This window comes from Somniosus microcephalus, chromosome 2 (genome assembly GCF_052327205.1).
Source record: "Somniosus microcephalus isolate GS21.2 chromosome 2, FLI_Smic_1.0, whole genome shotgun sequence".
NCBI classification, from domain to species: Eukaryota; Metazoa; Chordata; class Chondrichthyes; order Squaliformes; family Somniosidae; genus Somniosus; species Somniosus microcephalus.
Genome location: NC_140988.1, coordinates 327,818,107 through 327,845,569, shown reverse-complemented (window position 1 = coordinate 327,845,569; position 27,463 = coordinate 327,818,107). Strand labels below are relative to the sequence as shown.

The 27,463-nt window shown below is 44.8% G+C and overlaps 1 protein-coding gene across 1 annotated transcript in view; it reads left to right on the top strand.

Annotated features, from left to right (window-relative positions):
* The first annotated feature begins 3,086 nt into the window (after nucleotides 1-3,086).
* Nucleotides 3,087-27,463, top strand: part of LOC147123570 (netrin receptor DCC-like) — a 33,325-nt gene continuing 8,948 nt past the window's right edge. The window contains exons 1-2 of the mRNA XM_085974798.1: nucleotides 3,087-3,230; nucleotides 4,940-5,158. Coding sequence (XP_085830924.1) covers nucleotides 3,188-3,230; nucleotides 4,940-5,158 — 262 coding nt within the window. The 5' untranslated portion in view covers nucleotides 3,087-3,187. The remainder of the gene's footprint in view (nucleotides 3,231-4,939; nucleotides 5,159-27,463) is intronic.

Below are 27,463 nucleotides of genomic sequence, written 5' to 3'. Positions count from 1 at the left end.
CCTTTTCTTCTCAGTGGAATATATATTTTTTGGAAGTTGTAAAATAACTCCTTAAATGTACACCACTGATCATGTATCGTCTTACCCTTTCATCTATTTTCCCAATCCACTCTACTCAATTCCGCTCTCATACCTTCATAGTCTCCTTTATTCAAGCTTAGCACGCTTGTTTGAAAGCTCTGTAATTCCCTGCCTAAGCCTCTCTGCCTCACAAACATAAGAACATAGGAATTAGGAGCAGGAGTAGGCTATACGGCCCCTTGAGCCTGCTCAGCCATTCAATAAGATCATAACTGATCTTCGACCTCAACTCCATTTTCCCACCCAATCCCCATATCCTCACTCTCTCTCCTCCTTTAAGCCACTCCTTAAAACCTACCTCTTTGACTAAGTTTTTGGTCACCTGTCCCAATACTGCTGATCCTCCCCTTCTCACTCGCACCGTCATCTTTGGCAACAAGACACATGGGTGTGCTTAATCTAGGAGAAAGGAGAAGGCTTTATTAGACCGGATGTTCCTTTCACATTCCTAAGCATCCTTTTGTTCTTGTGTACAATTTTGTGGCTTGGTGTCAAACTTTGTTTGATAATGCTCCTGTGAAGCACCTTGGAACATTTTATTACCTTAAAGGTGCTATATAAATGCAAGTTGTTGTTGTTGGTCAATCAGAGCGAGATTGCCACTTAATGTTAAATTTGGAGCCGTTTTATGTTTTGGGCCCATGTCTCCAGATTGAGACTGCCCAAGCCCATTGTCATCAGTTTCTTCAGTACGGGTTGCAGCCACTAGAGAGTGTGTAGATTGTGGATCAGTGCTACAGGCAGGTGAAGACTTAGTAAATAAAATTAACTCATGATGAGGGCTGCCAGTTATTCATTTTTCATTGACTTGGCACTAACATTTTGCAAGTACTACATTCTGGTATAACTAAGAGCAACTGTTTCCGAGGTTTAATGAATAATAACTGACAAATTACGGACACACGACTTTCAACTATAATACTGAGTCATTTAAAATATAATAGATGTGTGGGTGAAATTGCAAGCATAATCCATGATTAACATGTATATTAGCACTGTGCGTAGCACTGAATGTATGAGTCACTTCAGCAAGTATGTCTTAATGATTGGTTTTATGGTTGATATGTAAAATTGGAGGTCAAGTATTTCAACCATCCAGTCTATCTGCAATTAAATAGGATATTCCTTAGCAGTACTGTTCACTCACACTTTAAAGATTAGATATTTCCAGTTTTGTTGTAGATTAAACAATGGACTGCTGATCCTCCCCTTCTCACTCTCACTGTCATCTTTGGCAACAAGACACATGGGTGTGCTTAATCTAGGAGAAAGGAGAAGGCTTTATTAGACCGGATGTTCCTTTCACATTCCTAAGCATCCTTATGTTCTTGTGTACAATGTTGCAAAAGTATAACCTTATCAGGAATAAAAACTGAAAATATTAGAAATGTAATCCATCAGTATCTAAAAGAGAATGATAACTTAACCTTTCAAAGGGACCTATCCGTTAAATTCTGATGAAGGATCCCACCCAAAGCATTACCCTATCTTTGTTCTTTCTCAACTGCAGACTGACCTGCCATGTATTTCCATCATTTTATGTTTGTATTTTATAACATTTTTGGATCTCCCAAGGCATTGCTCATGGGCAGAAGCGATGGAGGGGGTTGGCAGGGGGACGGACTATGTGTAAGGGCAAACTTGATATGTTGAGGGGATTTACAGTGAGAGCAGGTGGTGGCTGGTGTGGTTGGCTGGGCACCTTTGCAGAGGGTGAGCGTAGAATGTGAGCTGTTTTATAGCACTTGCCTTCTTTCACTCACCTCTATTTTATATTTTTCTGGGGCTGGCTGTAGAAACTGAAAATGATGGTGAAGGTGAAGTCGGTTGGTTGGGAATTGCCATTTTCAGTATTGTGTATTGCAATCTGGTTCCTGCAGAGCCAATAATAACACAGGGTTCACAAAGAGAAGAGGGGCTCTACAATTCAGTCATTCATACAAGACACAAAGGGGGTGAATTTCCGCTGGGGGTCTCCACCGTAACTCTGTGTTTCCTGGGTTTCCATAAATATATCAAGGAATATTTTTTAATACAAGGGGAAAAAATAAACAATTATGTTCTAAAATGCTGCCCGATAATGCGCTGGTTCATGGAAGATTTTATTTTTGTGATTGTGCAAGTTTGAGTGGAAACTTGAATCATAAAATCAGTTTGGAAAACTAGCGCCATTTTGTGTGCAATTTGCCCGGATTGCCGATTGCACCCAAAAGCGGAAACCCTACCCCAATTGTTTCAATGGCTTCTCCCAGTAATTTATTCCACAACTCTATTACTGTTCAGGCAGAACTCCCCTTCTTACCTCGAACTTGCTAATTTTTAACTGATGTCCACTGGAATGTGAACCTTGCTCCAATATACGGTGAATAAAAATATTAAAAGCTTTAACATTGCAAATGTGTCAAGGCAGGTGTGATCGGTACAAGTGACGACAACATCCCGTGATCAGTAAAGTTGTTGCCCTTGTCTTCCACGTGCCCGGGTGGCCCTGGAGATGGAGCACGCGGTGTCCGCCGGCACGCTTGAGTATTTCCGCGACCGGTGGGCGCCGCGGGGACTGGAGTGCATCATCAACCCGGAAAACCAAATTTTAATTTGATTTGTTAAGTTTTAGTTGAACTTTTGTTTATTTACAGTCCAATTTGTTTTGGGGTTTTTTTGGGTCCAAACAAAAGAGTGCCCTTGTCTTCCAATCTTCAAAGTGTCTTGGAGAATTCATTTATCAGGAGACAATCTCCCTTGAGTATCCTCCAGCAAAATCTGAAAGTGTCCTTTTGCTAATCAGAATTAATATGAAATATGATTCAATTTAAAATGTAGCCTAATTGAATAAACGTAGCATAATTATAAAACCAAAACCACATTAAATGTTTGATAAGCTATTCTTAAATGTGTTTTTTTTTAACAATATTTTGAGTGCTTTGCCTTCAGCAAACTTTTTTAGTTTGTTGACAGTGTGACCTAGCAATGATATGAGATTTTTTACTTTCTGTTCACAGCTGTTGTAAGTGCGATTCCTGTTCCAACACTAGAGAGTGCCCAATATCCTGGCATCCTGCCATCTCCGACGTGTGGATATCCCCACCCGCAGTTTCCACTGCGTACCATGCCATTCCCCACACTGACAGTCGATCGAGGATTTGGATCAGGTAAGAAGCTGTTATTAATTGAATGTTTATCGAGTTTTTATTGCATTTAGTAATAGCAAGCTATCATCCTATATAACAGGATAGCAAAATACTGCGGATGCTGGAAATCCGAAATAACAACAGGAAACGCTGGAAAAACTCAGCAGGCCAGGGCAGCATCGGCGGAGAGAGAAACGGGGTTAACGTTTCAGGTCGAAGACCTTTCATCAGAACTGGAAAAAAAGCAGGGAATGGAAAGCAAGTTTGGGGGCTGGGAAAAGGGGGAGGGGATGAAAGAACAAAAGGGAAGGTCAGTGATAGGATAGAAAACAGGAGAGATTAAGAGACATTAAGAGATATTCAAGGCAAGGGGAGGTGGAAATGGGACAGGTTAAGGAACAGAGAATGGCTCTAGATGGGGCGTGAATTGCGCTGGCAGAATGAAGGACAACTGAAGGGAGGGAAGAAAAAACAAAAAATGTGGATTAAAAAAAAGAAAATATATATGTGTGATAGGGGCCGAGGTTATGATCTGAAATTGTTGAACTCTATGTTAAGTCCAGAGGGCTGTAGAGTGCCTAATCAAAAGATGAGGTGCTGTTCCTCAAGCTTATATAACAGATATATATCCTATATATATATCCTATATATATCTTATATCCTATATAACAGAATGTGCTAAAAATGTAGGTTACGTTGAAAATTTTGATATTTCTCCATGAGTTTTTTTTTTTACTGTCAAAGTAGATGAATTGTGCAATGTAGAATTCAATACATCCACCACATAGAACCTGCACAACTCAATAATGTGCAAGTTTCCTGTACACTTGGTCAACTGGGACTTGTTGAAAGGCAGCCTATATAATAGAGCTAGCCAAGAAGAGAGGCAGAGAAACTGTGGCTGGAGTCCTATGGAGTTACATGTGGAATGTCATCAGACTTTGATAAATGTATTTTATTATTTCCCATCCATTTTATTTTTTGCCTCTCCTCTGTAGCCATGGTTTAAAGCCATTGAATAAGTAGGAATTCCATTTTTATTACATGGGATTTGGGGTTTTTTGCTGGGTGATTTGGGGAAGTCCATTTTTTTTCTGTGAAAACTGCAAAACACTGATTTTGGCCTGATAAAATTCCCAGACGAAGAGTGTAGCCAACATCCAACAGCCAGACAACCCAGCCCCAGTTATCTGGCAATTCTGTTCTATAACTGGCCATCAAAGCCCTTCATATTGGGTCGTTCTGTGGGAAATCATGGATCTGAACTCCCAGTCTCACCAGTCTGTGGTGCAACATGCTACCACTGTTCTGTGGTGCTGGGCTCTCAATTTAATGCAGCTTTTACGTTTAAAGGGTTAGGTGACTTTGTTTACACAATTTTATTTTTTGGGGAATTGTAATTGACCTCCTGCTAGTTCCAAACATAGAAGCAACACCCCACCCCACCCCACCACCACCCCCCCCCCAGAGATAAGTGGTGCTGTTGGTGGGCCATTTTGGCAATATAAGCAATATAGGTTTGAGAATGTTCCAAAGTCTCTTGTCGTAATTAGGATCTTTACTGTAACTCCAAAAGAATAGAAGGGTATGGTGATAGGGTTAGATGGAGAGGGGTGGGAGGAGGCTCCTGTGGAGCATAAACGCCGGCAGAGACGAGTTGGGCCGAATGGCCTGTTTCTGTGCTGTAGGCTCGGCGTAACTTGATGTAACCTCTGATTTCTTTTTCAAAGCCTTGAGTGAGGTTCAAACATCGCACCTTCAGCAGCCAGCCATGTTAACCCAGACACAGCCTGAGCATCCTTCAGGCGAGGAGGCTCCGAGCAGAACGATTCCTACGGCCTGTGTCCGACCCACCCACCCGCTGCGCAGCTTCGCAAACCCCCTGCTACCTCCTCCTATGACTGCACTGGAGCCCAAAGTTCCTTACACGCCTCTTCTCTCTCAACCAGGTAAGCAGCAATGAGCCAACAGTTGGAATTACCTTTTGTGAATCGGCATTTGTTGATTTCCTCGACTACTTTAAGGAAACGGATTGGAATGACAGATGTATCCAAATGTAAAAGACCACATTTTCAGCTTGGCGTTGATGAATCTGCTGACCAATTGCTTGAGAATCAGAGGGCTTACTGCAACAAGGCCACAATGGTGTTATTGCCTTCCTGGCAGTGCAAGTACGAAGGAGCTGTGTTTGTACTTTGCATAACTAAGGGCCAGTCAGGAAAAGGTTTGGTTGGTTGGTTGTTTGTCCCTGTGTTTGTTTTTCATTATTTTTACAAATAGCAACAAAAAGTTGAAAAAAATGGGAAACTAAGAGCAAATGGATTCCTGTTTAAAGTTAGCACTCTGCTAAACCACTGCTAATGGGGCTGTAAAAATTATTGTTGCTTTTTGCAGTCTGATGCTTCATCTGTGAAGTGTGTACAGTGATTGAAAGTGCGTTCAATAGCATGAGCGGGTTATATTTAAATGAGTGTCGTTATCTGAGGATAACAAAGAGGGATCATTTATAAAGACACATTTTTCATGACCATCTACATTACATTAAATACGTTTAATTACAGTTTAGGAGACACAAATTCCTTAAACTCTATAAAGTCTAAAATGGGCATACTACCAAACTTCATGCACTACCATATTTCTGAATGCCAGATTTCCTTGTTATCAGAAGTACACACAATGTAAAAAAAGCTGAGGCTGGGGAAGTGTGCTGATGTGCTAACTTAGGTGTCAGCCTTGACTCAGTGGTAGCACCCTCGCCTCTGTGTCAGAAGGTTGTGGGTTCAAGCCCCACTCCAGAGGTTTGAACATATAATCTAGGCTGGCACTTCAGTGCAGTACAGAGGGAGTGCTGCACTGTTGGAGATGTTAAACACAGGCCCTGTCCGCTCTCTAAGGTGGATGTAAAAGTTCCCATGGCACTTTTCGAAGTAGAGCAGGGAGTTCTCCCTGGTGTCCTTCTCCAATATTTATCCCTCAACCAATATCACTAAAACAGATTTTCATATCATCATCACATTGCTGTTTGTGGGAGCTTGCTATGTGCAAATTGGCTGTCCTATTTCTTACATTACAACAGTGACTACGCTTCAAAAGTACTTCATTGGCTGTAGAGCGATTTAGGCCATCCTGGGGTTCTGAAAGGCGCGATATAAATGCAAGTTCTTTCTTTTCCTTGTGCAGTGTTGGTAAAGAAACCAAGCAGAAATGGATCTGTAAGTGACTTCCCTCTCCGTTCGAGAGAAAGCCACAGATTATTGATCTTAACCAGCCAATAATAGGTTAAAACTGTAACCACAGTTTTCTCCTGTACCATTCCTAGGATAATAAGAACCGTGCTAGCTCTAGCAAGATGCTCCCTTATGACTACTGTGTAAGCTTCATCTGCAGTCAGAGAAAAGAAAACTCCAGCTTCAAATGGTCACTGGAGCCCTTGCAGACAGCAATGAGGTTATCAAATAGGCCTTTATTTACTTGGGCTGCTGTTGGAATCAGCCAAAGACAATGATATGACAGTAACTGATGCTCAGTTAGGTCCAGTTATAAAGTCCCAAATGCTTTGATTAGCAGCTTAAAAAATATATCAATATACCTATATATCTATCTTATCATAGAATGATACAGCACAGAAGGAGGCTATTGGGCCCATCGTGTCTATGCCAGCTCTTTGAAAAAGCTATCCAAGTAGTCCCACTTCCCTGCCATTTCCCCAGAACCCTGCAATTTGTTTACCTTCAAGTATTTATCCAATTCCCTTTTGAAAGTTATTATTGAATCTGCTTCCACCCCCTCCCTTTCAGGCAGTGCATTCCACATCATATCACCTCGCTGCGTCAATTTTTTTTCCCCCTCATCTCACCTCTGGTTCGTTTGTCAATTATATTGGCCTGGATTTTGCGCCGGTAATGTCGGTGAACTGTCAGCGCTCGCCCTCATTACCCCTCTGAAACTGACCGTAACTTCAGGATGTAGCGCAGGCGCGGCTAAACGTGGAAATCCTGAAGTTGCGGTCAGTCATTCCGTGCTCCGCCACAGGCTGCGTGTGGAACCGCCCCACCCCACTCCGCATAGCCGGCAATCAATGAAACTGACAAAAACTTAAACTTTTTCATGCTAATATCACTGTTAAACACCCCATTAAATGTTAAGCCTTGTTGGAATAGGTGTAACTGAGGTTTTAACAGCATATTGACTGCTAAACAACAGTTCTGGCCCTGAAAAACTTATTTTATATTTGTGGAATGTCAAATATCCCTGTTATGATAAAAATACTAGGTGGGCAAAGTTGGGTCGCAACCCCTTTGGGGCACTAACTTCGCCGGGGCACTACTTTTAGCATCCTGAAAAAGCTACGGCCCCCGCGCCCAAAATTCACTGGTAGTGCCCCAAGAGGGAGGCGGGGTGCTACTGGAAGCGTCTCACCTCCCTCTTGGGGCGCTGCGAGTGAATATCACAGCGCTACATAGCGCTGCAGCATGTCGCGCCGCAGTACAGCAGGCCTTCCTACCCTTATTAAAGGGGAGGGGCCTAGCGCAGCGCAACCCGGGGCCCAGCTGGGCTACCAGGGATCGGAGTGCTGGCAAAAGAGCCCGGCACTCAAGAGGAGTGCTGGGCTCACGGAGCGTAGCCAGCATCCCACGGGTGGGCTTCACAGGAGGCCAAGGACAGCAACGGGGGCAGGTGCTTGCAGGTGGTCAGCAACAAAAATGGCTGCTCGGCACCTCCCCTTTAATTTGCGCTGCCCCGGCCACAGGTAGGCCCCCTTGATCCTCTCGAACATAGTGTCCGGCAGTAAGTCAGGGGGCGCTACCAAAGATCGCGGCCGGGGCACAAGCGGGGTGCTGTGCACAGCGATGGCGTCATCACTGGAGGCACAGCATCGTGGGGCGCTAACGGTTACCGCCGCTGCTAACCTCCCGCTGAATTTTGCGGGAGGTGTTAGAAGCGCTGTGTCTGGGTGCTAGTTGCTTTGCACCCTGTTAGCCTCTTAGGGCGCTAATGGGAGGTGCAAATCAACCGAAATTTTCCCCCCAGATTTTTTTTTTAATTTTAATTTTTTTTTTAAAGTTTGTTCACGATATTTCAGCTTTTACCTTAACCCCATAAGTTCCTATCTTTATTTTGCTCTCTGTATCATTTTTTAAAAGTGCAGATAATCAATGCTTTTTATTTCCTGATTTGCTGTCTGTGAGAATTCTTCAATGTGATTGGCTGCTTAGAAAGCTTGATGACATCACTGTTGCATTGCACTGGGGATCCCCTGTTGACAGCAGCAAAATCAATTTCACATCGAGGAAGCTAACGTTCTCGCTCCAGAGATCACGAGATTTCTGTGGGCAACTTTCTTCGAGGTCAGCAGCGATCGCCGCCGCTTTGCCGTTGCTTCGGTGCTGACCAGAAATTTTGGGCCATTAAATCTGTGTCCTTTCGTTACTGACCCTTCTGCCACTGGAAACAGTTCCTCTTTAATTACTCTATTAAACCCTTCATGATTTTGAACACCTCTATTAAATCTCCCCTTAATCTTCTCTGCTGTAAGGAGAACAACCCCAGTTTCTCCAGTCTCTCCACATAACTGAAGTCCCTCATCCTTGGTACCAGTCTAGTAAATCTCTTCTGCTCTCTCTCTAAGGCCTTGACATCTTTCCTAAAGTGTGGTACCAAGAATTTGACACAATACTCCATCTGGGGTCTAACCAGTGATTTATAAAGATTTAGCATAACTTTCTTGCTTTGGTACTCTATGTCTGTTTATAAATCCCTTATGCTTTTTTTAACAGCCTTCTCAATTTGTCCTGCCATCTTCAAAGATTTGCGTATGTACACCTGCAGGCTTCTCTGTTCCTGCACCCCTTTAAAATGATATAATTTATTTTATATTGCCTCTCCTCATTCTTCCTACCAAAATGTGTCATCTGTGTTAAATTTCATCTGCCATGTGTCTGTCCATTTCACTATGTCCTCCTGAAGTCAAATTGTGTTTAACTAACTTGATTGAATTCTTTGATGAGGTAACAGAGAGAGTTGACGAGGGTAATGAGGTTGACGTAGTGTACAGGAAACTTTGAGTTATCTGGAGGCGAACCATCCGGCAAGCTCGAGCCACCGGCAAAAATTGGGAGCCGTTTTTTATTGTTTTCGTTTCTTTTCTTTGCTTTTCTTTTCCCGGTCAAGCACTGCAAGGTCTGTAGCTATAGCAACAGCTTCAGCTACAGACGCTTGCAGCTGCAGCCGAGTGTTTAGAAGCTGTTGCTAAGCAACAGTGTTTGTTGTCAGATACGGAGATGAAAATCTCCATATCTTTCAACATTAACTCTGGAGTGTCCGGCAGTTTTGAGGGAACGGCAGCAGCTCGGTCCCGCCGGTGCCGGATAGCACAAAGTTTCCTGTACATGGATTTCCAAAAGGCGTTCAACAAAGCGCCACATAATAGGCTTGCCAGCAAAGTTGAAGCCCATGGAATAAAAGGGACAGTGGCAGCATGGATACGAAATTGGCTAAGTGATAGGAAACAGAGAGTAGTGGTGAACGATTGTTTTTTGGACTGGAGGAAGGTAAACAGTGATGTTCCCCAGGGGTCGGTTCAAGGACCACTGCTTTTCTTGATCTATATTAATGACTTGGACGTGGGTGAACAGGGCACAATTTCAAAATTTGCAGATGACACAAAACTTGGAAGTATAGTGAACAGTGAGGAGGAGAGTGATAGACTTCAGGAAGACATAGACAGACTGGTGGAATGGGCGGACACATGGCAGATCAAATTTCACACAGAAAAGTGTGAAGTGATACATTTTGGTTGAAAGAATGAGGAGAGGATATATAAATTAAATGGTACAATCCTGAAGAGGGTGCATGCACAGAAAGACCTGACTGTGCACAAATCATTGAAGGTAGCAGGGCAGGTTGAGAAAGCAGTTAAAAAGGCTTATGGGATTCTGGGCTTCATAAATAGAGGTATAGAGTACAAAAGTATGGAAATTATGATGAACCTGTATAAAATACTGGTTCGGCCCCAACTGGAGTACTGTGTCCAATTCTAGGCACCACACTTTAGGAAGGATGTGAAGGCCTTAGCGAAGGTGCAGAAAAGATTTACAAGAATGATTCCAGGGGTGAGGGGCTTCAGTTTCGTGGAAAGACTGGAGAAGCTGGGGTTGTTCTCCTTGGAGCAGAGAAGATTGAGAGGAGATTTGATAAAGGTGTTCAAAATTATGAGGGGTCTAGACAGAGTAGATAGAGGGAAACTGTTAGCATTGGCAAAAGGGTCGAGAATCAGAGGACACAGATTTAAGGTGATTGGCAAAAGAACCAAAGGCGATGTAAGAAAAAACTGACTGGCCTGTAGACACCGGCTTTATCATTCACCCCTTTTTTAAACAGGGGTGTAAGATTTGCAATCCTCCAGTCCTCTGACGCCACTCCTATATCTAATTGTGTCCAGAGCCTCTGCTATTTCCACCCTTAGTTCCCTTAGCAACCTAGGATGCATCCCATCCGGACTAGGTGACTTTTCTACTTTGAGCGCTGCCAACTTTTTAAGTACCACCTCTTTATCTATTTTTTTCTGATCCAATTTCTCTACTTCCTCCACCTTTGCTGTGACATTGGCAGCATCCTCCTCTTTAGTGAAGGTAGATGCAAAGTACTCATGTAGTACCTCAGCCATGCTCTCTGCCCCGCCCCCCCCACACAAGAAGATCTCCTTTTTGGTTCCCGATCGGTCCCACCCTTGCTTTGACTGCTCTTTTACTATTTATACTAGCTAAAGTGCCCGGCGGTGCCGAGGCTTTTTCGAGGGAATGTTGTTGTTGGAAGAGAGAGAGAGAGAGCGACTGGGGGGAAGAGAGAGAGCGACTGGGGGGAAGAGAGGGGAGGGGAGGAGGGAGGGGGGGAGGAGGGGGAGGGGAGGGGGAGGGGAGGGCGGGGGGGAGGGCGGGGGAGGGGGGGGAGGGCGGGGGGGGAAAGGGAGGGTGGGGGGGAGAAGGGAGGGCGGGGGGCCCCCTCCGAGGGTCGCGGCCCCCCCCGAGGGTCGCGGCCCCCCCCGAGGGTCGCGCCCCCCCCCGAGGGTCCCCCCCACCCCCACCCGAGGGTCGCGCCCCCCCCACCCGAGGGTCGCGCCCCCCCCCACCCCCACCCGAGGGTCGCGCCCCCCCCCACCCCCACCCGGGGGTCGCGCCCCCCCCCACCCGAGGGTCGCAGCGGCCCCCCCCCCCCCCCAAGGTGAAGACCGCCGATTGCGCGCGCAGCAGGAGCTGAGACGCAGCGTCTCTGGCTCGGCTGGCGGGCCCGGTTGCCAGGGTAACCGTGACGCTGACCAAGCCCCGCCCCCGGACCGAGCCAGAGAGAGAGAGACGCCGCGTCTCAGCTGCTCCTGCTGCGCGCGCGGCCCCCCCCCGAGGGTCGTGGCCCCCCCCGCCCCGAGGGTCGCGGCCCCCCCCCCCCACCCCCTGCCCGAGGTGAAGACCGCCGATTGCGGCTGTGCGAGACGGCCGGCCGGGGTTGCCAGGGTAACGCTTGACGCTCAGCAAGCCCCGGCCGAGCCAGAGACAGCGCGTCTCAGCTCCTGCTGCGCGCGCACCGGCGCTGGGCTGAGGCTCGGCCCTCCAGCCTTCGAGTGGGGCCAGGAGGTGCCTAGCTCGGGCGTGGGTGCGGAGGAGATGCCGAGGCTTCTAGGCCTACCTGGAGAAACGGGGAAAGGTAGGAAAATTAATGAGATTAGATAAGTTAATTACTTTCTAAATCATTTTTTTAAAAAACAATATGTGTTTTAAAAGCAACGTTTTTTTTTAAGACGCAGAAAGCGGGAAAAAGAAAGGAAAAGTTTGGAATCAAGATGGCGGTGACTCACCTCGGTTCAGAACGATAAAGCCCGGCCACACACGCACCGATTGGCCCGGCGGCACACGCCAGCAACCCGGCGTACGATTGGTCGAGCTCACTCTGTCGCTAATGAGCGGATAATGAGATGCTAATGAGCGGAACGTTGAAGGTTTTTGGGATACCGCGGGCACAATTTTAGCCTGGCCGAAACGTAAATACGCTTAAAACCGTCTCAGAAGCGTAAGCTTTCTTTGGAGGTAACGCGCGTGTAGGTACGCCCTGTAACTTTCGAGCGCATACCCGCAAGACGCACACGAGATGACAGACAGAATGACAGACAGAAGTACCGATTTATATATATAGATGTTTATTGAAGACTTTTTGGGTTCCCATTTACGTTACCCGCTAATCTATTCCCATTCTTTCTCTTTATTTTCTTTTTCAGTTCTCCTCTGTGGAGAAAATTCTCAGGTGCAGCTTAATTAATCAGTCTCTGTCTTAGACAAGTAACACATAGATCCAGAATAACCGAAAGGGAATATCTGTTTTGATGAAGTCTATGTAATCAGTGCAAGTAATGATTCAGTGCACTTCATCTGAATGCAGACTAAGCGCTCATTTATCTCAAACTGTTATTCTCGGTTAGTTGGAAGATTGACCCAGCTTCCACTTTCCAGGAGTGTTATCAATTGATGATGTAGTAAAAATACCTCATCCATCAAAAGTTTCTAAGTATGACCAAGCAGCCCTTCATTCCTGTAATGAACAGAACATTCCTTTTATCCAATTATTCCGAATAAGCAAATTTTATACTCTTGTGGTTTAGTTGGTAAGTGTATAACTGAGACATAGGCCTCGATTTTAAACCCCTCCACACCCACTCCGACAGGCGGGAAAGGGTTTAGCGAGGGGTTAAAACCCTAAAAATTGAGATCCCGCCACCAAGCCACCACGTTCCCGGCTGCTATAATACTAACGGAGATGGTTCAGGCCATCAATGAGGCTCCCACTAATAGCAGGCGGTGGCCTATTTATAGTTCAGATGTCGCGACCCGATAATGTCATCGGCAACACGACGTAATTTTAAGGTCCACGTAGGGGGAGTCCGGCAGCAACAACACAGCAGGAGGAGCCGACTGGCCTGAAGAGGCCCAGGTAAGTTTTAAAACTTTGCAAGTCTTTGATCTCCTTGTCTGCCAAGAGGAGCAGGAGTGCTACCCCCAGACCCCTCAAGGAGACCTTGGGCCTCCCCAGCACAGGCATCCCCATGATCCGCAATCAAAAGGAAACCCTGGCCTGCCCCTCCCACCTTGAAGCCAGGGCATCCCCTCCACCCACTGACTGCCGGCGACCTTTCCCACGGGTCCCCGTCTGCAAACTCCAGCTGCGAGACTATCACTCCCGACCGCCGGCCAGGTAATCAATCTGGCGAATGTAGCGCGGGATTCCGTAAATATTTATTCAACTGAGTTCCTGGCGTCAAGATTGGCAGGGACTCCACGGCCCCCGATCTTGCTGGGTTCATCACCCGCTGCCTGGCTCCCGCGAACCCTTCCCACCGCCATAGAGTATATATGCTCCTTCATATTACATCTCAATATTACTTCCCTGCTTTCAGGATAAATGTTCACATAATTCAAAGGAACAGATTTGAACTGGAGAATGGCCCAGAAATTATAAACACTTGACTTCTTGGGAGGAGGTCACCTGGGCATTCTTGACTATAGGAATATTAGGGCAGCTGGGGAAGGTGAAGCCCATGTTCAGAGCTATTAGCATCCTGCCGTGTCAGGAAAACCTTCACCTGTTCTCCAGAGTGTTCTTTATTTCTGTCTCTATAATATTTATGTGCATGCCCTGTATGTGGAAAAAAAATAACTGTGTGTCTTTTTTCATGCGTACTTTCTTATGTCATTGTGTTCTGATATATACTTATGTAAAATACTGGCACATGATGACAGGTTACTAATTATTGTTGCCAGATGTTCGACACCAGTTAGTTCAGTACCCTGGACAGCAGGCATGTGGTTCTTGGCTGTGTGGGGCTCAGCCCCATTGGGTGGAATTTTAACTCCCGGACAGGAAGGTGGCCTAGTGAGCGGCCGGCCAGTCCAGGAGGGGCAGCGGGAGCCTAGCCGATTTTAATGGCCGGGCATGATTAAATCCCGCCGGCCAACCTCTCGACCAAAGCGGCCAGGAGCTTGGCAGAATGTCAGGTGGCTTGGAAGTTGCCCACCAGGGCCCAAGGTAAGTGTGGGGGCCGAGGGGGGAGAACGACTAGGGTTCCGGGGCAGTCAGCGTTTCAGGAAGGGGGCGAGTCCAGGCAGGGGAGTCCTACACTTCTCTTAGAATCATAGAATCATAGAAAGTTACAGCATGGAAAGAGGCCATTTCAGCCCATCGTGTCCGCGCCGGCCAACAAAGAGCCTAATCCCACTTCCCAGATCTTGGTCCGTAGCCCTGCAGGTTAGAGCATCCCAAGTGCACATCCAAGTACTTTTTAAATGTGGCTAGGGTTCCTGCCTCTACCACCCTTTCAAGCAGTGAGTTCCAGACCCCCACAACCCTCTGGGTGAAGAAATTTCCCCTCAAATCCCCTCTAAACCTTCCACCAATTACTTTACATCTGTGCCCCCTGGTTTTTGACCCCTCTGCTAAGGGAAATATGTCCTTTCTATCCACTTCATCTATGCCCCTCATAATTTTATACACCTCAATAAGGTCTCTCCTCAGCCTCCTCTGTTCCAAGGAAAACAGACCCAGCCTATCCGGTCTTTCCTCATAGCTAAGATTCTCTACCCCCGGCAACATCCTTTGTAAATCTCCTCTGTACCCTCTCTAGTGCGGAACCCCACTGTAAACAGCCTTCCAGTCACAAAAACACCCATCAACCATTACCCTCTGCTTCCTGTCTCCGAGCCAGTTTTGAATCCATCTTGACACTTTGCCCTGGATCCCTTGGGCTTTTAACTTCGTGACCAGTCTGCCATGTGGAACCTTATCAAAAGCCTTGCTAAAGTCCATATACACTACATCAAACGCACTACCCTCATCTACCCTCCTTGTTACCTCCTCAAAAAATTCAATCAAGTTTGTCAGACACGACCTTCCCTTCTGGGGCCGCAAGAGCATTCCTCCTCCTCCTGGCTCCACAAACAAAAGTTTTAAACTTACCTGGAAAGGCCTCTTTGGTCTTCAGACCTGGTTGTAGCTGCCAGGTTGACCACTGCAGGCACTTCTAGGTTAAGTTGGTGTTGGCCTCTTGATGTAACAGGGCCCTGACTTGTATACATGTATGAAGCTCCCGCCTGACTCAGGTGGGCACTTACTATGCCTAATACAAAGTCTGATGGCAGACTTTACAATTGAACTAATGTCATTATACACTTCTTGCTCCAACAAGTAGAATTACTTAACCCAAACTCACGGGCAGACTGTCTAGACTATAACTTAATGAAAGTATTAAAGTTGTGCTATTGAGATAACCAAATAATCTGCTTGTCTTAGCCTATTTAATTAGTCTATTTTCCAAGCAACCAACACATAGATAACAAGATAACAGAAAGGGGATAACATCTGCTGAAATTAAGTGCATCTAATCAAGACAGGTAATGAACTAAGATGAACTTAGTGAACTTAGATTAAGCAGTCATTTATCTTAGGCTGGCAGCTTGCTACAGTTGGGAAAGCAACCCCTAATATAGGAGGTTTCACTGTGCATACCCTTTTTTATCAACATATGCCATTCTTCCAATATCATAGCTCATTTCTGTAAATCTTGCACTCAGTAGCAATCTTTTCAGTCTTTCTTCAATCAATATGTCAGGAAGCATGACAGGACTAAAAAGCACTTCACAGTGTTGCGGAATTGAGTTTGATTTTTTCCGCCTCGCAAACTGCAAGATGGTCCAAATAGTCTCAACTGAGGCTCAAGCAGACAAGCAGTCAATTGATCCCTGTTCACCTTCCTTGTCAGAAAGTTGTGTATCCTTGAGAATGCCCCCCCTCTGCAGCTCAGCACCAGAAATGTCAAAAGCAGAGAGGATAAGAAAATATGTTGAAATTACTTTTACATGTGTGATATAAAAACAAACTCCTAACGTTTCTGATTCAGTTGACTGATTAATCATACCTTTTCAGATCCTTTGCAATATAAATGAAATGTAAGGGTATGCTTTATTGAATTTGTGCTGCTGGTACAGACCTTCACGTTTATAAAGAATTCAGGCCCAGAGGTCAGCGGGCTCCACAGGATTACCTGTCCATTATTAAGGGCTGAATTCTGTAGGCCCCACTGACCTCTGCATCCATATTCCCAAAATTCACTTCTGATGTAAATTCATAAAATATACCCAGTAGCATAAACTTGACTGCTGGTTTTCTTTACATCAATTTTCAGGATATGGATGTCACTGACAAGGCTAGCATTTATTACCTATCTCTAATTGCTTTTGAAAAGGTAGCGGTGGGCCTTCTTCTTGAACTGCTGTAGTCCATGTGGTGAAGGTACTCCCACAGTGCTGTTAGGTAGGGAGTTCCAAGATTTTGACTCAATGACGATGAAGGAACAGCAATATATGTCCAAGTTGGGATGGTGTGTGACTTGGAGGGAACAGTGTTACTATGCACCTGCCGCCCTTGTCCTTCTAGACGGCAGAGGCCGCGGGTTTGGGAGATGCTGCCAAAGAAGCCTTGGTGAGTTGCTGCACTGCATCTTGTAGATGGTACACACTGCAGCCACGGTACGCTGCTGGTGGAAGGAGTGAATGTTTAAGATGGTGGATGGTGTACCAATCAAGCAGACTGCTTTGTCCTGGATGGTAATATTGCTGTCTTGAGTAATTGTACTTTTTGGAAATTTCTATCGAGTAAATCAAAGTTTTAAAGCTCCATTCACATTGTGTTGATGTACAATGGCCTGTATTAACCGATCGGAAGCTTCCTGCGTGCGGAGGCCTCCGATCTGGAAAAAATCTACGGACTTACCTGAGGGCTCCCGAGGTGCATATACTTCTGTTCCTGGGCCTCTCCAACTCGAAATGCGCAGGGCCCACGTATCCCAGAGGCACATGCAGTTCGCAAGCGTCCTAGGATCACGTGGGCCATGGGGAGCCAATAAGAGAAGGGAATCTCCCTTCATACACTTGGCAGATCTGTCAAATATATGAATGGAGATCACCCCAAAAACACTGTAAAACATTAAATAAAATTTTTAAAAATATCACATTTTTAAAATGAGTTGAAATTACAATAAATTAAATATTTTAAACAAAAATTTAATTTTTTGAAAAAAATAAGTTTTTTCAGGGCTAAAAATAAACTTACCTTTTTTAAAGTATTTTTAAATGATAAATGAGTGAACATTTCTTTTTTACTTTTTTCAACTCTTATGCTGGTAAAAGCAGGCCTTATGCCTGCTTTTACCAGACGTAAGATTTCTAAGGATTCTCTGCGGGCGGAGGTTCTCCAGAAAGCGGAACTATCCACCCGCAGAGGCAGGCATCCGATCTGTCAAGAACGCTTGGCATACCTGAAACCGGCATTTCCGATGTCCCTACGGGTGTGTACACAGCGCGTACACACCTGTAGGGATCGGAATATACGGCCCATTATGTTTATTCCTGAAAATTCCCAATGGCATGCTATTGCAAGATGTTGATGCTCTGGCATACTGGTGTACAAGGATATGGCTAACACCCCACTTTTTCCCACACATCGAACGCACATTCTTGGCAATGCCATCAGTTTGACTTGCTGAGTTACCCTGTGCCACTCCTAGTGGCCATCTCAAGAGTGGGATAGCTGGAGGTCTGGCCAGCAAGTGCTGACCTCTTGTCTGGAGAATGATGCAAGGCATGGAAATAGACTTAAAGAGCAAGACAATAAGAAATCAAGAATAATATTAATCCTAGGGAAAACATAGGGAAAACACATTACAATTTGTGCTAGTGTCATTGATTGTTTTGTTGCTAAAACATATGTTTAGAATATTATCCTGTGCTTCAGATATATCATTCAGGCGTGCTCTCTGTAGTAAAGGAAAGATGCAGAACTATTCTATTTCAAACAGCTCAGATGTAGAGTACATGCTGTAAATTGCACCTCCGCCCGTGCAAAAATTACCTTTCCTATACTCCTATTTCATTCACCATGCGGACTGCATCTGTTACAAACATGATACTAAAATTACGGAATGGATGCGTTTGTTACAAAACACGGATGGAATATATTTGGCCAGATGAATACTTTTGCGTACCTGATTCTGTAAATGCAGAAGTGTCTTATGTTGTTCAGACTGAAGCATTCTTAATATTGCATCTTGTAACTACTGGCGTAAAAAATATCCTTCAGATGTTGGAGTGGATTTCAACGCTACCCGCCTGACTGAAAGAAACAGGGCAGGTGAGCAGGTAAAACTGAGGGGGTTACTTACCCGTTTGGAGGTTGCCTGGTTTGTGCCGCCTGCGATCCTAACCTGCAGGGTTCTGTAGGCAGCTGAGGCGCCAATCTATATCAGGCGGGGACTTCATGAATCTATGCAAGCCAGGATCCTATAACATCAACAGGAACCTCGATTGCATTTTAGCACAGGCTTGAGCGGGGATGCAACCTCAGCACTCCCGCCAGGTGACACCTGGTCAGATGCTGCCAGGAAGGAACAAGAGGTCAGTGGAAAACGTTCCTTTGTTGAGCTAGGACGAACAGGAATGCCATCCCTTCCCATGAAACATTCCCGAAACCCCTTCCTTGCCACTTAGCTGCAAAGGCCGGTGTGCGGTGAAGGACAGCTCGATCCTCCCCTGCCGGCAGCTACTCTACGCCCTCTTTCTGCCCATTCTGGGTGGGAAGTGGGCCGACGGCATTTAAATGAAGCCCAATGGTTAAAATCGCTGAATGCCTCCTGCTGCCACTGATATGGGAAATGAACTTGTCTGAGTAGTTTCCCACTGGAAACCTGTTCCGATTTAAAATCCACCCCTTTATCTTTTTGATCAGGCATTATAATGGCCTTTGGTTTTTGGCTATTGTGGTGAGGTCTAAACCATTCTGATAGATTCTCACATGGTCAAGGATGTTATAACATTTTGTTGCCCAGAAAGTAGTCATAAGTAGGCAGCTTGCTATGGCTAGCACGGTTCTTATTATTCTAGGAATGGTACAGGAGAAAACTAAGGTTACAGTTTTAACCTATTGTTGACTAATTAAAATCAATAACCTGTTGCTTTGGCTCCAGCAGAGAGGGAAGCCACTTGCAGAACCATTTCCTCTTGGTCTCTTTACTGATACTGCACAATGTAAAGAGATAGAAAGAAAGCAAGAACTTGCATTTATATAGCACCTTTCCTGATCTCAGGACATCACAAAGCAACATACAGCCAACGAACGACTTTTGAAGTGCAGTCACAGTTGGGGTACATAATTTGTGCAGAGGTGTTAACAGCATGATTGAGCCATGAAGCCCAAATCTATGAGAGATTTACAAAGATGATACCAGAAATGCAAGGTTATACCGATCAGAAAAGGATGAACAGGCTGGGTCTCTCATCTCTTGAAAAGAGAAGGCTGAGGGGTGACCTAATAGAGGTCTTTAAAATTATGAAAGGTTTTGATAGAGTGGATACAGAGAGAGTGTTTCCACTTGTGGGGAAGAGCATAACTAGAGGCCATCAATATAAGATAGTCACCAAGAACTCAAATAGGGATTTCAGAAGAAACTTCTTTACCCAGAGAGTGGTGAGAATGTGGAACTCAATACCACAGGGAGCGGTTGAAGCGAATAGTATAGATGCATTTAAGGGGAGGCTAGACAAGCATATGAGGGAGAAGGGAATAGAGGGTTATGCTGATAGTTAGATGAGGAAAGACGGGAGAAGGCTCGAGAGGAGCATAAACACTGGCATGGACTGGTTGGGCAGAATGGCCTGTTTCTGTGCTGTATACCCTATGTAATCCTATGTATCATCCTTCTCCTTGAAAAAAATGGTCATGGTTTACAGACAACAAATACGAAAAGACATGCCATAAAATCATGAGATAGGTTTATATGAAGACAGCCTTTCAGTCATTTGATTTCATCATTCCAGAATACCAACAATACCATCTATCCATTACAAAGTAATGTCGAGCCAGCACCCTCATAGGGCAAACAGTTGTCGATGATTGTATCTTATGGAAAGTGGGGTGGCTTTACAATATGACTTTCGCAAATAATGATACAAGGTAAACACGTTGAGACAAACCTTTCAATGTCCACAACCTTCTGTCTAAGCTGTTGCTTGTTGAAGTTTTCATTGTGTTTCCTTCACAAAGTAAATCTGTTCAGATCTTCCACTCGAATTATCTTTTCCTAGTTATCCATCAGATTCAAAACTGAGATTGATAGATTTTTGTTAGGTAACCCAACAAAACTGTGAGTCTTGAAAATTTCACAGCCTTTCAGGAGAGAGACTTCCAGATTTCTACTACCCTTTGTATGAAAAATGTCTCCTGATTTCACTCCTGAATGGGCTAGCTCTAATTTTAAGCTTGTTCCCCCTTTTGCTGGATTCCTTCGTGAGAGGAAATAGCTTCTCTGTATCTACTCTGTTGAATGCTTTTATCATTTTAATAAACTCAATTAGATCACCCCTCAACCTTCTAAACTCAAGGGAATACAATTTTATGCAACCTGTCCTCATAATCTAAACCTTTAAGCCCCGGTATCATTCTGGTGAATCTGCGCTGTATCCCCTGCAAGGGCAATGTATCCTTCCTGAGCTGTGGTGCCAAAAGCTGAACTCCGGAAGGAGTCTGACCAAGGCTCTATACAAACATCCCCCAAGAAAGCAAAATGTATAGTTGATTTCCGATGAAGGGTGTCCTGAACATTAACCTATCTTTTTCTTTCAGATGTGAATTCATCCGATGTGCATTTCCAGCATTACGTTTTCTTTTTCTAGTTAGCCATCATAGCCAAAAATTCAAACCTGAGATTGATAGATTTTTGTTAGGTAATGGTATCAAGGGATGCAAAGCAAAGGCAGGTAAATAGAATTGAGGTACAGATCAGCCATGATCTGATTAAATGACGGAACAGACTCAAGAGGCTTTATGGCATGCTCCTGTTCCTATGACCCTATCCACAATCCCCCACCTCCCTCAGGTTATGCAGTCTGCAGTCTCTTCCTGCTAGATTCGTGCAGCAATGAAAAGCCAATCATATACAGTGCTGTGTGTCAAATTGTGTAGTCAAAGCATGAGTAAATGTCCTGATGTGTTAAATGTCATCTTAAATGTTGTCAGGCAAAAAATAAACAACTTTAAAAGGAGAGAAACTTATCCTCAAGGAAGCACGTTTGTAAGATTTTAATTGAAAATTTATAGAGTCATTCTTCATTTTGTTTCCTATTCTTTTGGTGCAGACAAACAAACAAGAACCATCATTCTACTCCCTCGTGGGGAGGGAGTTGATAAAGCCGTTTCTTGAATATAAGTGTTGTGTGCTGCTGTACCCTGCCAGGCAATTCAGAGAGCCAAGAGGAATAGAAACCATTGCAAATTAGTTTGAAAATAATAATAGCAAACCAGACTGGCAGGGAAATAGCTGACATATACTTTAGAGCCCAAGCTCTGACATATGATGGAGTGTTCTTGCCTCAGCTGAGATGATGTTCGCCACCTCTCACCCTGGGTGGTTAAAAATTGACTTCAAGTGCATTTGTTTTGACGGATAAGTATGGGTTTGAAAGGACGAATCCTATTCATTCCATCTAAATTGAGTTGGAGTAATTTCTGATGACTTTGTTTACCTTTCTACCTGGAATGCTGGTCTGCTGTTATTTGCTTAGAGTCATGTTTGTGAACTTTCCTTCTGATCATGACCCGTTTATATTGAGGGGCAGTTTCACAATTATAAAGGACAAAGGTAGTTTGATAACTACAGCAAAAAAAAGACATAAAATGGCTACTATCAGCTTGCTTGCCTTGTGCTTTTTTCCCTGGCCTCTCTCTGAACGGTTTAATGCAGCTTCTCATATACTCTTGATGCAGTTAAAGAAATGAGAAAGAAAAAAACCTATGTTTGTGCCAAAAACCTGCCAAATATATTTTTCCCCCTATTATTTTTGTTCTTCATTTGAACTTGGTCTGCTCCTGAGGCTCTTCCAATGCTGCTTTGTATCCAGTCACTGGATATGTGTACGGGTAGACTATTTTAATTTATTTATTCCTTCATGGGTTGTAGGCGTTGCTGGCAAGGCCAGCATTTATTGCCCATCCCTAATTGCCCTTGAGAAGGTGGTGGTGAGCTGCCTTCTTGAACCGCTGCAGTCCGTGTGGTGAGGTACTCCCACAGTGCTGTTAGGGAGGGAGTTCCAGGATTTTGACCCAGCGGCGATAAAGGAACGGCGATATATTTCCAAGTTAGGATGGTGTGTGACTTGGAGGGGAAATTGAAGGTGGTGGTGTTCCCATGTGCCTGCTGCCCTTCTCCTTCTAGGTGGTAGAGGGCACAGGTTTGGATGGTGCTGTCAAAGAAGCCTTAGCGAGTTGCTGCAGTGCATCTTGTAGATGGTACACACTGCAGCCACGGTACGCCGGTGGTGAAGGAAGTGAATGATTAAGGTGGTGGATGGGGTGACAATCAAGCGGACTGATTTATCCTGGATGGTGTCGAGCTTCTTGAGTGTTATTGGAGCTGCACTCAGCCAGGCAAGTGGAGAGTATTCCATCACACTCCTGACTTGTGCCTTGTAGGTGGTAGAAAGTGTTAAGTCCGTGAATGATTGAGACACGGACTAGCAGGAGAGAAAACAAACAGAACTTTACTGGTGAAAGGCATAAACGAAACTAAACAACAGAGGCTCTCTAGTGCCTTTTATACAGGGGTGGTCACTGCCGGTACTGCAGTCTGAGACCAGTTATTCTCTTAAAGGTACATACACAACAGAAAGGCTTTGAGGAGTCAGGAGGTGAGTCACTCGCCAGAGAATACCCAGCCTCTGACCTGCTCTTGTAGCCATAGTATTTATGTGGTTGGTCCTATTAAATTTCTGGTCAATGGTGACTCACAGGATGTTGATGGTGGGAGATTCGATGATGGTAATGTTGCTGAATGTCAAGGGGCGGTGGTTAGACTCTCTCTTGGTGGAGATGGTCATTGCCTGGCACTTATGTGGCGCGAATGTTACTTGCCACTTATCAGTCCAAGCCAGGATGTTGTCCAGGTCTTGCCGCATGCGGGTACGCATTGCTTCATTATCTGAGAGAAAATCCCCCTCCAGTCATTCCTCATTATCTACACTTGACTATGGCTCAATGGACCCCACCCCACCATCCCCCACCACCCCCCACCACCCAGCCCAGCTAAGTGGCATGGCCAGAAGATGGGATGTGAAGATGTGAGTTCCCATCTTCCGGCCATGCCACTTAGCTGGGCTGGGTGGTGGGTGGTGGGGTGAGGTCCATTGAGCCATAGTATGAGGAATCAGAGACTAGTGTGCAAAGCTTTATCTCACCACACTGTGCCAAAATGTTCGAACCTCCAGTGCTCCATGCCAGTGTATCACCTTCACGAGGAATCGTATTCAGACCCTAATATAAATCTGTGATTGGGTTAATATTACAGAATAAAACAAATATTGTCTTTCACATGCAGTACAGGATACCTTGTTTTGCATGTATGCATGGGATCTATATAAAGGATAATTAGACTTATACAGCAGACACCAGGTTTTGTACTGCTTTTAGGCTCGCTTGTTTTTAACCTATTTTACATAGCAGCTGTTTGCACCTACCTGCGCTAAATTATGCAGCCACGAATCAAGTTTCTAATGAATGCTTTCAGCAAAAAAAAAATTAAATCACACAATTTCTGCTGACTGTTAAGATGCTAATAACAGTCAGTCTAGACATTTTGCTTGAGAAGCTGATCTGTCATTTTTCATCAAATTAAATCAAAAGGCCTTGGAAAGCAACTCATAATATGTGTCACTTCTCAGTCACACATGTCGGCATAATATTTTCAGCAGAATTTAGGGAAGTTATTTTCACAGTTTCAATTGGCAGCAAATCCTGCTTTGTGATCTTTCTCAAATCTTTTTGTTTGATTATATATATTAAATTATAAATATATATATCAGATGCAGTTGACTTTTAAGTGAAATACATTAATGTATTGCAATTACATTTATTAAGTTTTAAAGTAGTATCTAGACTGTTTACATATGTTGTCTCAGTTGCCTGTTCTATTGCATTTATAAACGGCACTATCACCAGAGGCAAGCCTGGTTCTATGACAACGAATGTTCCCTCTAATTATTTTTTTGTGCGCGGTCCCTTTAACTGGTTGTGCGGCCCATTCAAATTTTTGCGCATGCACGGGTTCTTCCACATACAAGTCAGTGAGCAGCCTGCAGCTTAGCGGGAACGTTGATGGCAGCGTGTAATAAAAACAAGATGGCACGAATGCCTCCAATGACGTGGAGACTTATCTCAAGAAATAGTTTCCCCCACGCTGCCAGCACATGTGGCAGGAAATCTGTACAGCCTTGTAAAAATGGTGCACAGTTTGAAGAAATTAGTTGTAAATCAGTACAGGTTTGCTTAACTATTGTGGGAAATTTGAATAAGTCTGTCACACTTATAGATTTTGGGGGGATTCTTAGCCACAATCTGGCCTGAATTTGAGCCGAGAGCCAGGGAAAATTCATGTGTTGAGGCTTCAACGCTCCTTCTCTCTGCCCCCTGCCAGGGCCACTGCTGACCATCCCTTCCACACCCACTGCGTGCAAATAGTGCAGGGGTTGGGATCCAGGACCCCAGAGGACTTCTCCCCCATTCGCCCCACTTAACGTCGTTTCCCGGGCCTACCATTTGGAAGGTGGTAATAGGCCCTGGGAAGCGGCATTAAAGGCTCTGACATCCCCTAATGGAGTAACCTCCTCTGCTTCCAGGCAACCCAAACACTCCTGAAGACCCTGGTCTCGGCCGAAACCTTCAGTGGGCGTCTGCCAACTTTGGTTTGACGTATTCTTAGAGGTCTGATCACGTGGCCCGATCATATGACTCTCACAAAGTCAGTCACTGTGGCCTCAGAAGAGGGCTCAGAAAAAAGAGTTAGCTTTATCATTCAGATATCATAGCACGAGTCTGACCTTTCCTAAATGCCTGTTAATTTGCCCAATGTCTGGAAGAAATTTTTTTACCTTCTTTTCCAAAGGGTAAATTTAAATGCTTCACTGCAATCCTGAAATCTAACATTTTCCTATGAACATTATAAGTGTACTCTGTGCATTCAGTGGATTGTTTTGATATGCTAGATTGAATCTGACTTCTTATTCTCTGCCAGCAGAGTGGCTGTCGAATGAAGAAATACAACTTCCTAAATTCACCATATACACATGTGTAGTGTGAAGTCACTGATCATTAGTAAATATGCTTTATCCACCATAATTATAACAGATTTACCAGAATAAAGTTGGATTTTAGTTAATACTGGTTGTTGCATATTTTATGGAGTTGTCAGTATAATTAATAAGTTAATAGATACTTATTGTGAAGTGCACATTTCTTTGACACATAAAGAGCCCCTTCTGTGGCTGTGCGCTGTTTTCCTATACAATGGAAAGGGCGTATTCTAGCAGACAGTGCATTCTGGATAGGGATATCGACCATTAAGCCCCAGATTAAGATCGAGACCGGGGGAAATCACGTTTAGAGCAGGGAATCAGTAAATTGAATAAATTATTACTCCCGTCTGCAGTTCTGGCTCATCTGTGACCCACAAGAAGTGAAAGCCCACGGACGGAAACTTCAAATCCTCCATTCCCGGAGACTCCCGGACGATCCGAGAGGGTTGGCATACCCTAAGTGGGACATTCACGCCAATCTTTGGGACGCTTCTGCCTCTTTAATAAGGTCCATCGCTGTTTCTTCTGGTGCTGCAGCAGCGCTCCCATTGTAGCGCCCGCTGGGATTTTCTGACCTCACGCTGGCGGGCTCCCTCTTAGCGGTGGTAATCCCATCATATGGAATAACCTCCGGCCCAGGGAAGTGAGTCAGGGCTGGGATGGATCCAGAGAGGCAGACGGAATTCCTGCTTCACCGGAGCTCCATCCAAAGAAGAGAATCCCGGGGGCATCACTGTCACAGAGAGCACCTATTCCTGGTTCCTACATGTTGCCACTGTACTTTTAGGCAGTGTGTCTGTACAGGCCAGCAGTCCGGTTTATTCCATTGTTAACTGTGTATTTCTTTGTCAAACATAAGGGAAGGTCCACAGCTGAAAGTTTTTTTTTTAAGTAATAATAGTGACTGATGAAAAACTCAATATGCGCAATCTCGGTCATGCTCAGTTGTTTCAGTGCTAGCGGTTTGGCACCATGGAGACGGCGCCAATTGCAATTCACAATGACGGGTATATTTTATGCCCTGTGGAATTACCGGCATCATTTCTGCTGACAGGGACCGGGAAATTCAGGGACCTGTAATCTTGCCCAGTCCCTGCTAGAATCTCGCTGCACACGATTTTCCATTCTGTCTTAACGCCCACCCAGATTACTGATACACAATTTGTGTGAGAGATTTATTATTTTAATATTTCGATAAGGCCTAAATGGTTGCTAATCATAGTTGTGATTTCCCATCTTTAACAGTGGGATCCTGCTGTGCCCTCAGCCCACTCATATGCAGTGGGTGCAAAGAAACGCTGTATGCGTAAAGGAGTCCTTACAGGGGCAGAGGTATTTGTAATGATGCTTTTTCTTTTTTTCCAAGTGCTTCTAACTGCATTTTTATGGCTTTTTCCCCACGCCTTTTCTGTTTTCCTTACTCCTTTTGTGCCATTAGAACATGGCCAGGATGTTCCTGTGAAAACAAAACATCCAGATGTTGTTTGCAAAATCCCTGGGACGCCCACTGCTGCCGAAGCATTAACAACTGGTCAGCAGGACAGAAACATGATCAAAGAAGAGCAGTTATGGAAAGGGCTGTTACAAAACACTCACTCCAGCTCAGGGAACAATACATCATTTTGCCACCCGCCATATCTGCAGGTTATGACATACTTTCCCGGTGATGACCAAGGGCAAATGACTCTGCACCCCTGTGGTCCAACACCAAGCTGTGCCATCAGTAGCATACCTTACATTACTTTGGTTGCGGCCAACACAGACATCCTTGCATGTAAGACCACGGAGGAAAGTCACATCTGTGTTCCCAACATTGTAACCTCCTTTCCAGTTGAATAGCAACTGGTGCTTGACGAGGGGAACTGATAGGGTAGATAGTGAGAAGCAGTAGGTTCCGGCACCTCATCTGCCACCAGCACTTGTTCCTTTTCACTTGTGCAATGTGACTCACCCAGTGCTTCCTCCTCAAAGCCGCTGACTGTAACTGTGGGGGTGCTTGCAAACCTTGGTGAGGGGGACACAGGGTGCATGAGGTACTGTTTTGTC